Source organism: Rattus rattus, chromosome 7, assembly GCF_011064425.1.
Source record: "Rattus rattus isolate New Zealand chromosome 7, Rrattus_CSIRO_v1, whole genome shotgun sequence".
Lineage (NCBI taxonomy): Eukaryota > Metazoa > Chordata > Mammalia > Rodentia > Muridae > Rattus > Rattus rattus.
The window spans coordinates 65,211,681-65,229,409 of NC_046160.1; the positions used below are offsets into that span (position 1 = coordinate 65,211,681).

At 38.8% G+C, this 17,729-nt stretch overlaps 1 protein-coding gene across 1 annotated transcript in view; it reads right to left on the reverse strand.

The window, feature by feature from the left end:
• Hectd1 (HECT domain E3 ubiquitin protein ligase 1) overlaps positions 1–17,729 on the reverse strand; it is an 88,436-nt gene that overhangs the window by 36,894 nt on the left and 33,813 nt on the right. The window contains exons 9-18 of the mRNA XM_032907719.1: positions 17,303–17,417; positions 16,477–16,651; positions 13,528–13,666; positions 13,229–13,399; positions 10,229–10,451; positions 9,348–9,611; positions 9,160–9,236; positions 3,708–3,842; positions 2,171–2,317; positions 699–793 (exon numbers count right to left, since the gene is read on the reverse strand). Of these exons, the coding sequence (XP_032763610.1) occupies positions 699–793; positions 2,171–2,317; positions 3,708–3,842; positions 9,160–9,236; positions 9,348–9,611; positions 10,229–10,451; positions 13,229–13,399; positions 13,528–13,666; positions 16,477–16,651; positions 17,303–17,417 (1,541 nt within the window). The remainder of the gene's footprint in view (positions 1–698; positions 794–2,170; positions 2,318–3,707; positions 3,843–9,159; positions 9,237–9,347; positions 9,612–10,228; positions 10,452–13,228; positions 13,400–13,527; positions 13,667–16,476; positions 16,652–17,302; positions 17,418–17,729) is intronic.

Sequence of the window (17,729 nt, forward strand, 5' to 3'; positions counted from 1 at the left end):
GAGACTCCTAGAAGAACTCATTTCATTTATTTTGAAGAAATGATAGCGTGGCATTTCTTCCAAAGATATTTTAACTGTATGTCCATGCAACAGGATAAAGTATCCCTGTCACAGCTAAAGAAGTAATAATTACCACTTAATGTCCAACGTTCAGCCAATGCCCAAATTTTCTTTATCTTCTTTTTTAAAGAGAATATGACAGGAATTCTTTATTTAGCTCAGGTTGGTCTTGAACTCCTGCTGTCATCTCCTCAGGCATAGGAATACAGGTGTGTGTGACACCCAGCTTTTTGTAATTATGAAACAAATGCTGAACTATGTAGTCCAGGCTGCCAGAAAACATTAAATAGCTTGACTGCATCTTAAACAGCTATGAACCCCAAGTGATCAGCTGAGGCCCTGACAGACGGGTTTTACTTTCTCCTACTAGACTGATTTATTAAGTGACTTTCATTGAATAAAATAACTCCCCATGTGTGTATAAACACAGACTTATTTAAAGCATATCAAGTATATGAACACTACAAGTAACAAAGTAAAAGAAATTTGGGATTCATTTTTGGTTTTGGCTCTAGGTATTAAATCAAAGCCTTGCATATGAAAAGCTTGTGACGAGCATGGACAAGCATGTGACGAGCATGGACAAGCGTGTGACGAGCATGCCTGATGGGTGCGCATTCCCTCTCTCTGCCGTTTACCTCTCATCATCTTCACTCTCACTGAAGGCTGTTTTGAAGACATTTATTCTTTCTACCAGTTGACTGCAATCTTGCTTCATATCCAAATCTATACTCTAAAGAAAAACAAAAAGTAGATCAAATAAAAATATATTTATAGATTTTACTGTAAATTATTAGTTTATAAAAACATGAATATTATAAAATTATGAAGACAATTTCAGTAAACGCATTACTCATTCAGTCTTTAAATTAAAAAGAGAAACAAAGCCTCCTGTGAGTTCAGTAGGCAGTGACTGACTGACATGCAGGCGTTTCTCTTCCCTGATGCTAACAACGCTCTCATAGGAGCATTTCCCAAAGGCCCACTGACTGAATGAGAATCAATTAAATGCCATTTTTACTGTACTAATTCAATAAGATTAAGTGAAAGAAATCAAAATCATGGCTTAACAGGTATTAATAAATGATATCAATTATTACTATAATTTCAACAAATAGAAATAATATAAAAGGTAAACTATGAATTTGAGACCCATTGAAGTTAAAGATTTTAAGAAAATTCAAACTTTATCAACAAATACAAACATAAGAATTAAAAATTAAAGTGAGATCCTGGCAGGGGCGGGTGTGGGGTGGTGGCACAAGCCATTAATCCTAGCATTTTGGAGGCAGAGGCAAGTGGATCTCTCAGGTTGAGGCCAGCCTGGTCTACAGTGTGAGTTTCAGGACAGCCAGTGATACACAGAGAAACTCTGTCTCAAAAAGCCACTCCCCCAGAAAAAACAGAAGAGAGAAAGAATTGTGGTAAAGGAGCTGGAGACAGGGCTTGGCAGTTAGAGCATGGCTGCTCTTTCAGAGAGCTTAGATGCTATTCCCAGCACCAACATCTCTGCTCATCTCTGCCTCTAACTCCAGTTTCCAGGGGATCCGATGCCCTCTTGTGGACTGCATGGACACTGCATGCATGTGTCATACATGCACGCACACACCCACACATAAAATAATTTTAAAATTTCAAGTTAAAAAAAGGAATTAAAATGACAAGCAGAACTGACATAAGAAAGCTTTTTTTTAGTGAAATAAGGGAAGATATTTTTATAAAAACAGATACAGTAGTGTAAGAAAAATTATTATTAATAAATGGTCACATTATGCTTTCTAACACTGTTTTACAAAGTAATTTCATGCATATGATTTAATTACTAAGGTACTCTATTTTATGTAGCCTCTGAGGAAATTAGAGCACTAAATGTTTAGTCTTAGAATAGTGTTTTTTCAACAAACCCCTCACTAAAACTGAAAAACTTAAAATCAAGTAAGTTCAATTATTTCATTCCATTGGCTTAATGTAATGATGTAACTTAAAGCAAAGTAATTAGAATATTAACATTTACGTAGTGTTAAAATATTTCTTGAACACTAATACTTAAATCAATCTACTGAAGGCTCGGCCACCAACGCTTTTGCTTTGCAGTGCTAACTACACTTACACTGTTCAATACAGTGAGCAGGGCTTGGACTAAGCCGCTGCTGCACATCTCATATGGGGAGATCGTGCTCTCATCCTTCAGAAGCACAATCAGGTTTTCTAATGCTGTCTTCATTAAGTCTCGCCACGTGTTTTCACCTTCGATGCACTGGAAGAAAGAGATATAAACAACGTAAAACTACACAGTCCTCTAGAAAAAAAAATAACACCACCATGAAGATGGAATAATATAACTAGATTAAAAGCTCTTATTAGTAAAGCAAATTATTCTGCACAGGCCAGCAATATTTGTTTGTAAAAAGCATGTGGTAAATATTTTAGAGGGTTTTTTAGAATATTTTAGTTATGTGGGCAGTAGGGGTTACACTGTATGCTGGGGCCTGTAGAGACCCAGGGCATCAAATGCCCGCAGAGCTGAAGTTACAGATGGTTGTGGGCCACCCAACTTGTATGCTAGGAACCAAGCCAAGGTCGTCTACAACAGCAATGTGTGCTTTAACTTCTGGGCTCTCTCTAGCCCTACTACAGTAAGTCACACCTCTCCTCAGTCCTGCTGTACTGCATAGCACGTCCATTAGCCTGGCTTACTGTAATACCACAAAGCACTCCCAGAAAATGTGAGAACGAACAAGCATGCTGCGTGCAATCAAACCAATTCAACAAAAGTAATATTCGATCTTCATATAACTGCCATGTACCACCAAAGTTCCCTTTTTTAAAACATAAAAACTGGGGTCTAGAGAGATAGCTCTGGTTAAGAGCACCTATTGTTCCTGCAGAGAACCTGGTTCACTTCCCAGCATGTACATGGTGGCCCACAACCATCCATGACTCCACCCGAGGGAATCCTATGGCCACTTCTGACCTCTGCTGGAATGTACATACAGAAGGCACACTCACACATAACATAAAAGTAGCTTTAAAAAGCATAAACATAAAAACTGTCCTTGCCTCATAAAACCACACTGAACTAGGTGTAAGAAAGATCTGTTTGTGGATCATAACTTCCTGGTTTTTACCACTCAGAACATAAAAGTTATATGGGAAGGAGCAAGGCAAGAAGAGGACATAACACAAACTAAAATTCATTGTTCATCCTGAAATCCAGAGACTGAGACTACAGCATACAAGCCTAGAAACCCAAGCACTTGGGAGGATGAGGTAAGAGAATGATGAGCTCTAGACCAATAGGTAAGTAAGACATGGTGGGCACGCCAGGAATCTCTGCATGTGGGAGCCTTTGGCCAGAGGACCTCCTCAAGTCTGAAACCAGCCTGGCTACACGGCTACATACAAAACTTTGCCCCCGAATATAAAGGGTAGGGGCTGGAGAGCCTCGGTGGTTAATCGCTCTCGCAGGTTCAGTTCCCAGCACCCACATGGGGGTTCACAAAAACAATTATCTGTAAAAGCAGATCTAGGGGTTTTGACTGATGCCTTCTGGCCATTGTGGGTACCAAGCACACATGTGGCACACAGACATACAAACATACAAACACATTTTTTAAAAAATCTGAAAACAAAAGAGCTTGACATACTTGTCTATTCGTATGAAGTTCCCAAGATGACTCCAACTGAGTTGCTATATTTCTGAGTGTTACCACCACTCCACGAGGCATGCTTTCCACAGCTTTAAAGTGGTCATCGTACAAATCTCGGGCCATAGTTCGTACCTATCAAAATAAGCAAAGTAATTATGAATCTCACTACAATTAACAGCTTAACCGACTTTTGAGCTCATTCTTCTCCCTCGGCTCTCGGCCCTCCTCCCAGGCACTTGTTCACAGAGGTTAGGAAAGGAGACTGTGAGGCTGAGGTGCGTAGCTCAGTAGTCTGCTTAACATGAACGCACGAAATCATTCCTCACCCCCACAGACATACAAAAAAGAGCCATTTTGTCCCATGTCAACTTCCACACTGTTGTTATTCTCACACAAATGTTCTCATTGCTGGAAACATTCTCTAATAGATGTTCAATGTTTGTTAAAATAACTTTTTAGAATGTCCTACAGTGTCCTTTCTTTTAAAAAAAGTAAAAGTAGGAGTTGGGGATTTAGCTAAGTGGTAGAGCGCTTGCCTAGCAAGTGCAAGGCCCTGGGTTCGGTCCCCAGCTCCGAAAAAAAGAAAAAAAAAAAGTAAAAGTACAGTTAACTAATTAGAAATACAAATTAATACCAACCCTCCCCTAAAAGGAAAATCAAACCACTTATAATTAATTCTAACAATGAATGCTTACCGTTTTTAATACTCTGGAATATAACAAGTTTCTAAATCTTACTCACATATCACATACTTAAGAAGTTACAGTTTTTAACCATAAGAAGAGATGATCTGACTATTGAGTATTAGTAATTTATCACTGAAGTAAAAGTCAAAGTGCATAAGAGAACAACCCATACAAAGATGGTAAACTTTAGTGCATGACACTACTCACAAGTGTTACACTATTGAATAATTTTACAGATTATGTAAATTACATTAAAGAAACAACTATTTGTATAATTAACAATTGTAAATATAGTTTAATTTGATTTTAATTATAACTCTAATACAAAAGAAGACAAAATATCCTTTAAGCACTAAAGGGGCTAGAAATATAGTTCAGAGATTAAGAGTACACACTCTTGCAAAGGACCTGAATCTGGTACCCAGTACTCACAATGGATGGCTCCAAAGGATCTGATGCCCTCTTCTGGCCTCCATGAGCAGCATCCACATACAGGTGGTGGATACACACACACACACACACACACACACACACACACACACACACACACACACACACACACACACACACACAAACAAATAACGTACGCTTCCCCCTCCCCACTTTGAACAAGGGCTTCTCTGTGTAGCTCTGGCTGTCTGGCTGTCCTGAAACTAGTTCTGTAAACCACACTGGCCTCAAAGTCACAGAGATCCACCTGTCTCTGCCTGCTGAGGGCTGGGATCATTAGCACACACCAACACGCCAGACTTGAATCATTCCTTGAAAGTACTTAATAATACATTTCGATTTTAGTTTGGTATAGCTTTCTATATTAAAAGATAGCAAGGCCTAGATTATACTATGTAAAACGATGTTATAAATAAAGGTTAAAATCACTCATGCCTAAAATAAATATATTTTGAAACATGCCAATAGCCCACTGGTTATTGACTTGTCAATTTCAAATCACAAAATTGTGGCTGATGTCTGTAATCCCAGCAACCAGAAGGCCTGAAGCCCAAAAACTGCCAAGAGCTCAAGTCTGTGTGATACACCATAAGCCTTTGTCACAAAAAAGGAAAAGGTAAACCGATCAAGAGCTAGTACACAGCTCAGTAATAGAATGCTTTCCTAACACTGCACAAAACTCCAGGACTTATCTTCAGGAATGAGAAAAGGAAGGAGGATACGGATGGAGTGAAACATTAATCCTATCTAACTTTACAAGAATAAAAATATAGGATTGAGCCAACACTCTCACTGACATATAACTTCATGACCAGATTTCAGCTAGCTATGAATCTGATGTGGTTGACAGATACACCCAAGAGCCAAGCACACTGTTCTTAAAAACCAGACATTCCAAACCCAAAACTTTGAACTAACAATGTAACACCACAAATTAAAGGCATCATCATATAAAGACTGGGGACAGAGCTCAATGGTACAGCACTTGCCAAGACTGCATAAGGGCATAATGGGTTCCATCCTTAATGCTGAAATTAAGACTATTGTAGAATATTATTTGTAAACATATAAAATAAATTGGTTTTGGTTTTTTAAATTTATTTATTTGTTATATGTAAGTACACTGTAGCTGTCTTCAGACACACCAGAAGAGGGCATCAGATCTTATTACAGATGATTGTGAGCCACCATGTAGTTGCTGGGATTTGAACTCAGGACCTCAGGAAGAGCAGTCAGTGCTCTTAACCACTCAGCCATCTCTCTAGCTTAGTGGTTTTTATACCACTAAGAATTAGTCACAGGACCCCACACATGCTAGGCAGGTGCTCTAACACATTTCCTTAGGAGAGGACCCAGGTCCTCCCCTCAGGATAACTCATGAATATGCAAATTTGCAGAAACCAGGAAAATTCTAAACTGTAAACCACATCTGGTTAAAAAAAAAAACATTTCCACAACTAATAACCAGCACTAGATATTCCCAGAAACTCCTGAGATAGATAAAGGCTTTATAAAAACATTAAGGGCTCCATGTTTATGCATTTGCCTATTCAGTAAAATTCACTTATACTCTTAAAATCTATTCCAGTATTTCTAGTGCTTCTGTGGTTCTTCATGAATATGTGAAGTTCAACAAAAGAATTTGTATGGCCAAGCATTCATGTTCCCAGCTCAGTTCAAATAATGTGACACTTGTGAACAAATGTCTTCTGCTCTCTCTGTAGTGCCATATTTATTTTACATTTCTATTTTATATTTACATTGTTGATTTTATTAATTTCATTGTTTAATATATAAAACACTATGATTTATAAGCACAATCTGACCATGAAGCACAGAACAAAACCAGCTTTTTGCTTAAAAAGAAACAAAAGATTTGTTCATGCATGGCAATGCTGTGGAGAAGCGAACTGTTGAAATCAACAATATTCATGTTTTAACAGAAACACAAAATCCTTACACTAATCCACAGAACTCCTGTGAATTATGAATGCTGTATTCTTTTCAAATCCCACTGAGTATCTGATAGGTGTCTATAGCTAAGTCAGACATCCCTTCCTCCCTCCTTTCCTCCCTTCCTTCCTAAGAGCCCAGTGATATAGCATTGGCTGTCCTGGAACTCTCTTATGTAGAGGAGGTTGGCTTCAAACTCAGATCTCTGCCCTCTGCTACCTCCCAAGACCTGGGATTAAAGGTGTATGACAGCACTCCCAGTGAGTAAGACATTTCAAATATATTCTGAACTGAAAGTAATATCTGACCTGCTTTTTAAAAAGCACACAAAAGCAAAATAATAATATTATAATATTAATAACAATAATAAAGCCATAGAGGATATGGACTAATTAATTCATGCATTAGGTTTTGTTTTTGTTGTTGTTTTTGTGTGGGGTGTACTTGGTCCTCTCCTTGAACCATCTGATCCTTTACCCACTGAGCCATCTCTTTTTTTTGGAGCTGAGGACCGAACCCAGGGCCTAGCAAGCGCTCTACCACTGAGCTAAATCCCCAACCCCTACCACTGAGCCATCTTAACGGCTCTAGATTCACCTTTAAAAACTAAGACAAATTCTATAATCAGGAAATGTCTCCAGGATAACCCAGAGCATTTACAACAAAAACAGAATATGAGTATCTGGTTTTGTTTGTACTGATTTCTTTTAAAAAAGTATCTTGAGATACAGATAGCCTAGGTTGGCCTCAAGCTTGATCTACACACACACACACACACACACACACACACACACACACACACACACCTGGCCTAGAACTCAAAACTAACCTGCCTCAACTCAAAAGTATGGTCACCATTAGTGCTTTTATTTTTTAAAATATGGGTGTTTTTTTGCTCCAACTAAAACTCAGTATTGTATCTTTTCCCTAATCTCAAGTAGCTAAATGCACTTTATTTTTAAAGTATTTCCTGGGCCAGGCAGCTGTTAAACTCAGCACACAGAAGAGCAGAGGCAGGCCAAGCTCTGAGAGTTGAATCCAGTCTAATAGTGAGCCACCCAATTCAGGTGGTGAATCCAAGCCACCTGCATGGTGAGACCCTATGTCTAAAGAAGCAAAAACTGGGTTGGAGAGATGGCTCAGTGGTTAAGAGCACTGACTGCTCTTCCAGAGGTCCTGAGTTCAATTCCCAGCAACCACATGGTGGCTCACAACCACCTGTAATGGGATCTGATGCCCTCTTCTGGTGTGTCTGAAGAGAGTGACAGTGTATTCACATAAAAGCAAGCAAGCAAGCAAGCAAAAACTATTTTGTATGACATTACAGGTAAGATGCACCTGTGTGTCGCTAGGAAATGTTCACTCTGCTCTCATCTTAATCTCCTTCACTGTGCTAAATGTGAGCGCATCTGGTAAATGAGAGCAGCCTCGACCATACTGGCCTTACCCTACTCAGCTGGGGGTTTTGTACTGGACAGTAAATCCAAGCCTCTTCCACTGAGCTATCCCCAGGCCTCTTCTCACTTCTTGAGTAAAAAGATCTGACAAGGAGGAGTAAGAGGACCTCACAAAGTTGCACAGGCTGGCCCTGAACTCATTCTATAGCCTAGGCAATCCTGACTTTTTTTAATCTTCCTGCTTCAGCCTCCTGATTGGCCTTAACAACTAGCCATGCTTTTAAAGAACAATGTATATCAGATATATAAAATTTTAAAATTAATGCTCTGGTCTTTGTGAACCTAGTAACATGCTTCTCTCAGTGCTGGTGTTTGGGCTTAGTTTGTGCTTGAACCCAGGTTAGGCAGAAGCTCTACACTAGACTCCTAGGCTCTTCATGTCTAGCACCCTAAGGTCAGCTAAGTCAGCCATCAAATCAAGCACTGAAAATATCTAAATCAAGAACCAAGCAGTTAAGCTGCACCATTGTGAAGTACTAAATTGGACCTGTGAAGTACATGAATATCTTTAGTTTATTATTTAGTGTGAGTATGCACGCGTATACCACAGAGACAACTGACAGGACTTGGTACTTTTCTTCCAGCGTTGGAGTTTCCTGGATCACACCAAGGCTGTCAAGTTTGGCACCAAACACCCCTTAGCTACTGAGTCATCTCCCTGGCAGTAAAACTAAAATGAAACTAAAGTAATACTCTTTTCCTCATTAATTCCAATTTTCATGGGTTCTAATGTTGGTGTAAACATACTAAGCATGATACTGTGTAAAATTAACCCAGAGAAAAGACACAACTAAAAATGCTCTTTGGGAAGCTGAGGTTGTGCTAATCTTCCCAATGCTCATCAGCTGTTACTGAAGTTACAACGAACACAGAACGGAGAGAAAACTGTACAGACAGATGTACCTTTTGCTTTGTTTTTTCCAATTTGGATTTTAATTTCCTGCCTCTTTTGCCAGTCCAGCCAGTCACAAACTCTGAACCTGAGAGGGAGAGGAGAGCAAAGTCAAAGACCATTTCTCAGAATACATCTTATTATACTACAGTATATGTGCTTATTCTTACCTGTAGAACTAGCACAGCCACACACTTACCCAGAGATGTTTCTGCAGTAAACGAATGCTTAGTTCCTCTATTAGATTCAAATACAAAGCCAGGCAAATCTTCCTTTAGTATTGTAGCTTGCTGACCATCTGAGTTATGAATAGCAATTTCTCCTTCTTTCAAACATGTTAATGACCAGTTCCCCACGGTGAGTTTAGCGGGCCCCGGTGCTGACAGGATAGGTTGACTTGAAGTAGATGGCTTTACTTGGCCTCGGGCTCTTTGTAACTTCTCTAAGAATTCACTTCTGCTTTCTAAAAAGATAAAATACTTGCTTTAAAAGAAAAAAAAAATCTACCGTTTCAAATATACGGCTATTAATATACCAGCACTCTTCAGCACCGTCTGACTTTTTAACCTATACAAGTGCAGGCTTAAAGGAACTCTACAGACACCTTTTGTTTTGGTTTGGTTTTGGTTTTTTTGTTTTTGTTAACTACAAATGACACTTCTGAGAAAAGATATAATGAGATATCTATATACCCTTGTAATTAACCATTTCATAACAAAAGAAATGATGAGATTAAAAGAAGCTAGTGTTGTTCCTTGACATGTAAAAAGGAATTTGTGAAGTATTTTCTTAATACATCTTTTTTTTTTTTTTTTTTTTTTTTTTTTTGAAACAGGGCTTTAGATGTCAGGCTGTCCTCTAACTCACTATGTAGCTGAGGACGATACTGAATGCCTAATCATCTTGCCTCCAAATCCCAAATGCTGGGATTACAGACATACATCACCATGCCATGCTACAGTACAGTGATTTTCTCTATTAAAAAATAATAATAAAAAAAAATCCCAACAACAGTGACAAAACTAGGAGCCATAAAACCAAACTGTATAAGCTAAGAAAATACTTTAATTAAAGTATTACCTGAACTATCCGATCCACCTTCAGGACTACCACTTGAATACATGGTGGCAAGTTTTCCATCCAAGATAAATCTGAACCATCCATTACTGCCATTAGACAACTCCAAAGCTGCAGCGTCACTCCAGATATATAAGCAGTCCCGTCCTCTGATTACTGACCAGTCTCTCCAATGGTACGGCTTGCCTTGCTGCAATTCTTTAGCGTCTTCCTGTGGTTCGTCTTCCTAAATATGTAGAATGATCCCATGAAATATGTGAAATAATTTCATTTCAAATATTCATAAGCATTTAAAAAACATGAATATGAACCAGGCTTATAATTAAAACATCTAAAACATATTAGCTGCTGTAGTTCAATACATATATTATAATAAACTAATTACCTATTAACTAATTCTTAAATAATATCTTAAGATAATAACTGTAAATTATATCACATCCAGATTGTACACACTGGTCTATTACTCAGCTATTAAAATAAACAGAATAAAATAGCATAACTACAACACCATGGATAACACAAGAAGACAAAGTGTGTTAAGTGAAATAAATCTGACACAGAAAAACATGAATGTCATGTGCTCCCACTCCTGTGAAAGTTAAAGTAGTATTTGGGAAGAGAAGAATAAAATGGCCTCCAAAGGACAGAAAGGAGAAGAGGGACTGGGAACACAATCAAGTTGGGTAATACAACATACAGAAAATTCTAATTTTCTACAGCACAGAAGGGTGACCATAGTCTACAGTCATTTTTTAGAATTAGGAGTCTGAAGGATCTCAATATATACAAACATCCAGTGGTTGAAGTAAAAATGCTAATCACACTGATTTGATTATCATACATTGCATATACTAATCATTTTATGCTGTATCCAACCATATGTGATTAGGTGTCAGTTATACATTTTAAAAAAATGAAACTCTTGGGGGCTCTCAGAGCACACACAGGCTGGTCCTAGGCCCTGTACAAATGTCACAGATGTGCAGCTTGGTCTTCATGTGGGTCCCCAACAGCTAGAGCAGAAGTTGTCCCTAAAGCTGTTGCCTGCCTGTGGATCCCATTCCCCTCACTGGGCTGCCTCAGTGGGAAAGGATGCACTTAGCCCTGCAGAGACCTGATGTGCCAGGGGGTGGTTATGCAGGGGAGCTCCCACCCTCTCCGAGGAGAAATGGAGGGGTGGAATGCGGGGAGAAACTGTGTGATGAGAGGATCTGGAAGAAGGGGACACTGACTGGGATGGATGGATGGATACATAAGTAAGTGTGAAAAATAAATAAATGAATGAAAGTCAACTCCAAGTCTCAGTTCCTAGTCAGGTAAATCAAATATACTATTTCTGACAAGGGGTCTCATATACCTCAAAGGCATCTTGTATCTAAAGATGACCTTAAATTCCTGGCTTAGAAAATGCTTTTTAAGAACTGAAATAAAATTGTAAGCACTTTTTACTCTAGCCTAGGAGGCACAATCCTTACTGACATTTAAAGAATGAGAACAGAGCTAGAGAAATGGTTCAGCAGGCAAAGATTCTTGTTGCTAAGTCGGACAACCTGAGCTCCTGGAACCCACATGGTGGGTGACAAGAGAGAACCAACTTCTGAAAGTTGTCCTCTGACCACCACACATTAGTGTCCACATTCAAAACAGCACACCATAAATAAATAGATAAATAAATATTAAAAAGTAAAATCGATAATATTGTCAGGTATGACATGTGCCCATAATCCCACCCTTAGGATACAGAAGCAGGAAGATCCTAAGTGTAACAACAGCCTACATTACACAGGAAGTTCAAATCCATCTCAGTTACATTTTGAGATGCTCTGTGAAGAAACCAAGGGCTGAGATGGGCAACTGGGTAAGAGCCTGAGAACCTGAGTTCAGTCCTGACCCACAGACAGGGAGGAGAGAACTCAGGGCTGAGGACGCAGGTCAGCAGCCAAGCATCTGTCGGCGCTAACACCACCTTGAGTTCTTAAACGCAGCTCCTCCTCATTACTTAGCTTATACAACTATCCAAGATAAAATAAAGCACAATTTCTTCATCTCTATCAACGGCCAGTGAAATTTATTCCTAACATTTAGTAGAAAGTTACTGTAAAAATACAGTATTAACATTTTTTTAAATTGCAAAATATGGATTATAGTTGACAGAGAATTTGAAGTGCATTAATTCTAGTTTGTAATCATAAAAAGTACCATATCTAATCCCTGAGGTGCCTTTCTTTTTTCTCTTGCCTTCCTTTGGGGTGCTGTGGACTGAACTCAGCCAGGGCCTTATACATGCTAAGCCCAAGTTCTGCACCCTCACCCTCATCTACATGTCTTTCACTCAAGAATCTATCAATCCTAACCAAGGCCCTGACGTCGTTTTGTCATCAGTGTGCATGCCTGAATTCCAGGTCAGAAACACAGTGGGGGCAACAGACACTGCTATACGGACAAGAGCAAACTTTGAACAGTCTTTCTATTAAATATTAGTTGTAGATAATGATTTGTAGCAGTGCTGGGGATCCCACTCCACACGTCATTCCTACTACTAGGCAATGGGCTGGGCAGTGTTGATAGAGTTCTATGCTGTGTATAGTTTGCTCACTAGCATTTTTGAAATGTGCATACACAGGCTGGTTGTGGTGGTTTGTGCCTGTAACTTCAGTACACAGTTCAGGTTCACCCTCAACAAAAGAGAATTGGAGGCTATATGAGATCTTGTCTCCAAAAAAATTAACACACACGTAAGTACCTATAAAATGATAAAGCAAATGGGACAAAATGTTAGCAACTACTGGATATGACAAGAATTTTTACATTCTTTAACTACATTTGGAACCTTGTTCTACATTTAAAATTATAGCAAAACTTTTAAAGAAAAATTTACCAAAAAGATACATATGTAGTGCTACTTTATATTGCAATTATTTTGTCAAAAACCATCCTAACTTAAAAATACATTTCTTTAAAACAAGCCCTGTTCTCAATATAACAATTAGGACCATTCACCTTTTCTGGTTTTGATTCCTCTTCATTCTCATCATCAGAAGAAGGACCTGCCAAAGCTGACACTTTGCTAATTACACCAAGTCTGGCGAGCTGATCCAAAAAAATATCACCACCTTTATCTACTAAGTCCCTTATGATCTGCAAAGCTAGTAAGTGGCCATCATCATCATCCTGGGGAGGAAAAAGAGGAGCACATGAGAGCAAGGAAGTCAAGGGACCGGCGCCCTGCGCAGGGAGCTGCCATCTGAGCAGCGCAGTGTGTCGTTGCTGACGACTCCAAAGGAAGGTGAGAAACGAACCTCTTGGTCAAGGACAGTCGCAGTGATTTCCACTAGTGCTGTGGGCAAATTGTGACCAACGTCAGAATCACAGACTTCTTTTAACAGTGCTTCAGAGCAAAAGTGAATCATTTTTCGAATTAAAGCAAGACTGGCTTTCCTTAAGAAGGGAAAAAAGAATTTTATGGAACAGAAAAGCACAAATTAGATAATCAGCTATGCATTAGTGAAAACTTTTTTCCAACAATTTTGTAAGTACTAATAAAATGGATATACTTGAGAACACCAAAAACTTAACTCCATGCTGTGACAATGGTTTGTGTTTACTTTTCAGTTGGCTTATTTTCTATTAATACATTGTTAATAAAAACTAATTGTCCTTAATAATCTTGTCAAATGCTACTTTATATATCATTAACCAGCCTGGGTACTGAAACAGCATGTTAATTTTAGAAAAGGGGTAAAGCAAAGAGAACTGGTATAAATTGTAACAATTTCCTCTCAAAATACAAAGCTCTAATCAAATAATTTTTTAATTACTTTTGCTCTTTAGCAATTTGAAAACTCCACACTCGCTTTAGCTATTTCTCAAATAAAGAAAGATACAAATTACAAATACTTTGTTGACACCTGTCCCTCATTGCTGTCACTGGGAACACAATAGGCACCAGAGCCACACAATCAATTTCCACTTTATAAGTGGCATGTTCTTGTAAAATACATGAAATTACAAAAAAAAATTACTGTACGGCTCATTGCAATGCATTTAACAATTCTATCCTGAGGACCTAACAATACTCTAGGCACCAAGCTATAGTATTGTTACCCTTGAGGTGACCACAGATGGCTGGAGTGGCATTATGCTCCTGACCCCCAGAGTGGCTCCCTTGTTGCCTCTCCCTGCACCGTGACTACCACCACCCCTTGCTTTGTTTGTTTGTTTGTTTGTTTGTTTTGGTTGGTTTCTTTTTTGGTTTTTCAAGACAGGGTTTCTCTACGTAGTCCTGGCTGCCCTGAAACTCTATCTATAGAACACGCTGGTCTCGAAGTCAGAGATCCACCTGCCTCTGCCTCCAGAGTGCAGACATTCACAGCATTTCTTTCTCTCTCTCTCTCTCTCTCTCTCTCTCTCTCTCTCTCTCTCTCTCTAATTTTTGAAGCACTAGGAACAAGTGCATTAACAGAGTTAATCCCTGGTCATTCTAATTCTGTCTAGTTGAATTAACATTCCATTTTCCATAATGAAATCTAAATTATTACAAACTTAATTACAAAAAAAAAAGGTGAGTAGACAAAGGTCAGACAATTTTATTGGGATTAATCAAAGATGGTTACAGTTTTGAAGAATTACTGATTATAGTAATTTTAGATAATGATTTATGTAATTAAGAACAGTATAAGAATAGGCCTCTGGCTCTCTAGCTCTGTGTCTCTCTCTCTCTCTCTCTAGCTCTGTGTGTCTCTCTCTCTCTCTCTCTCTCTCTCTCTCTCTCTCTCTCTCACACACACACACACACACACACACACACACACACACACACACATTGGACCCATTATGAGGCAGGAAATTTTTCTGTCTCATATTTGAAACATAACAACTCTTTAAACCATACCCCAAAAAAAAAAAAAAAAAAAAAAAAAAAAAAAAACCCACATGAAGTACGTTGGTTATCTGTTTTACATAGGATGTCTGAGAAAACAGAGATAACAAATCCATCTAAATTCACTTATCTCTATCAGTCTATTTTTATACATGCATATAAACATTATACTTACAAACTTCCTAATTAACACTGCTTTATAAGTTACATTCTCCTAAACGTATTTTCCTATTACATTAAAAATAGCATCATTTGGGGAAAACAGATCTCTTTCCTTTAATACACAAAGAGACTTATCCACTTAAACCCTTCTATACAGACTGAATGCATGTGAGCACAGCCTCCACACCTGCACACTGACTCTAAAAGGCCAGAAAGCCGTGCGTGTTGGCTCATACCCAAAGCTTAGTATACAGTTAACACGAGGATTGCAAATCTGAGGCTAGCCTGGGACACCATGAAGCTAAAAAATTCTGCACATCGAAGGACAACACCATTTTACTGATAAGCCAGTCAGTGCTTGGCTAGGTATATATCTGACAGGGTTAGTATCTAGAATACACAAAGGAAAGAAACATGAAGAATTAACTCGATTAAAAGTTGGAGCATGGGATTGTTCTCAAAAGATAGAAAAACAAATGTTTATGTGGATATGTGAAAAGGGAAACAATTATTCAGTGTTGGTAGGAATGAAACTTCGTATAACCGCTGTGGATATCAGTGTGGTGATTCCTCAAAAAGCTAGAAATGGAGCTATCATATGATCCACCTGTACGATACCTGGGCAGTCCCAAGAACTCTGTGTCATACTCTCGAGTGATTTGCTGGATTGCTGTTCTATTTATGGTAACCAAGAAATGGAAGCAGCGCAGATGTCCATCAACTGGTGAGTGATAGTGAAAATGTGGTGCATGTACACAATGGAAGATTACTGAGGGAACTGCAGGGAACTGTCAGTGATGGTTATGGGTGATACAACCCTGACCTAAGCACAGACATGACACATGGTTATTTGGAGACACTAGCGGTCAAGAGTATTAACCTTCAAACATTTTCTCTTAAACCAGAAGCCAGGTGTGGTGGTACACAGCTTTTAAGGCCAGTTCTTGGAGGTAAGAGACAGGCAGACAGATCTCTGTGAAGTCAAAGTGAGCCTGGTCTACACAGTGAGCTTCAGGTCAGTCAGGGCTACATAGTAAGAGCCCATTTCAAAATATAAAAGAAAGTAAAGCAGAAGAAAAGATGGTGTTCCCACTTCCAACCTAATTTATAGTAAGCTTTTTCAGACATTAAAACAAATCCCAGATCCTTGTGGAAAGTGGAGTGTAATCATATGTCAGCATCATTTAAGTGTGGTACGAAGAGCTACCTTATTGAAGGCAACATAGTGTGCTGAAATGTTTGTGCAAACACAGGCAACAGCCTCTTCAAGTATACTGGTGCCATTTCCGGATCTCCTTTGGGCTCATTACACTCTTCTTCATCTTTGTTTGTATCTTTCTTTTTTTTATCATCCCCTTTATTAACTGGACACATCCAATCACCTACAAAATATTATTTTAAAGAATGCTTTTTGAAATAACAGTTTCCTTCAAGGGAAAAAAATGTTATTAAACATTCACTTCCAATTAAATTACCTAGAGAACCAAGTCCAATTTTAAGCACAACAAAAAAGCCCTACCCACTCTGAAAACTTAAATATTCAAATCATTTTATTGACACAATTTCTAATTATCTGTTATATGACAACCCCTTAAATTTACATTTTTTTTTTCATTCTAGATTTATACATCCAGTCTCAAAAACACAGAAAACGGGACAGAGAGAAGATGCAGCGTTTAAAAGCATTTCTCTTCCAGAAGACATGGTTACTGTTCCCAGACCCACAGCAGGCAGCTCACCACTGCCTGGACCTTCAACTCCAGGGATCTGGTTTCTGGCCTGTTAGCATTCATATGCACAGACCCACACATATTCTAAAAGTAAGGTGTTGAAGATTTCTCCATTAGCGTGCGTCGTCTTTCGCTCTCTCTCTCTCTCTCTCTCTCTCTCTCTCTCTCTCTCTCTCTCTCTCTCTCTCTCTCTCTCATAAACACACATGCACACACGCACACACTATAGATGTAAGAGAGATAACTCATGCAATGTCAGGATGTCTGTGGAGACGTCCTGAAAGGACAGAGCACACGGCTCACCTGGCGACTGGAGAATTGCTACTACTTCACTGTGGCCTCTTTCTCGAGCTTTATCCAATGGTGTTTTCCCATCTTCATCTCTGAGATCCGGATTTGCACCATGCCGTAACAGAGTCTTATAAAGAAAAGTATTTAATTTAAATACAACATTTCTTATAACTCTACAATTTAAAGATTTCTACCAGCTGGAAAGATGGCTGAGCAGTTAAGAGCACTTACTGCTCTCAGAGGACCTGGGTGAGATTCCCACAATCACCTAGTGGCTCACAACCATCTGTAATTCTAGTTGCAGGGTATCCTATTCCTTCTTCTGACCTACACAGCTCCTGAACACAAGTGGTACACATGCAAACACTGAAGCACACAAACACAGACACCTCAAAACTAAAAGGAAAAAGATAAATTTAAAAAAAAATCTTTAAAAAGG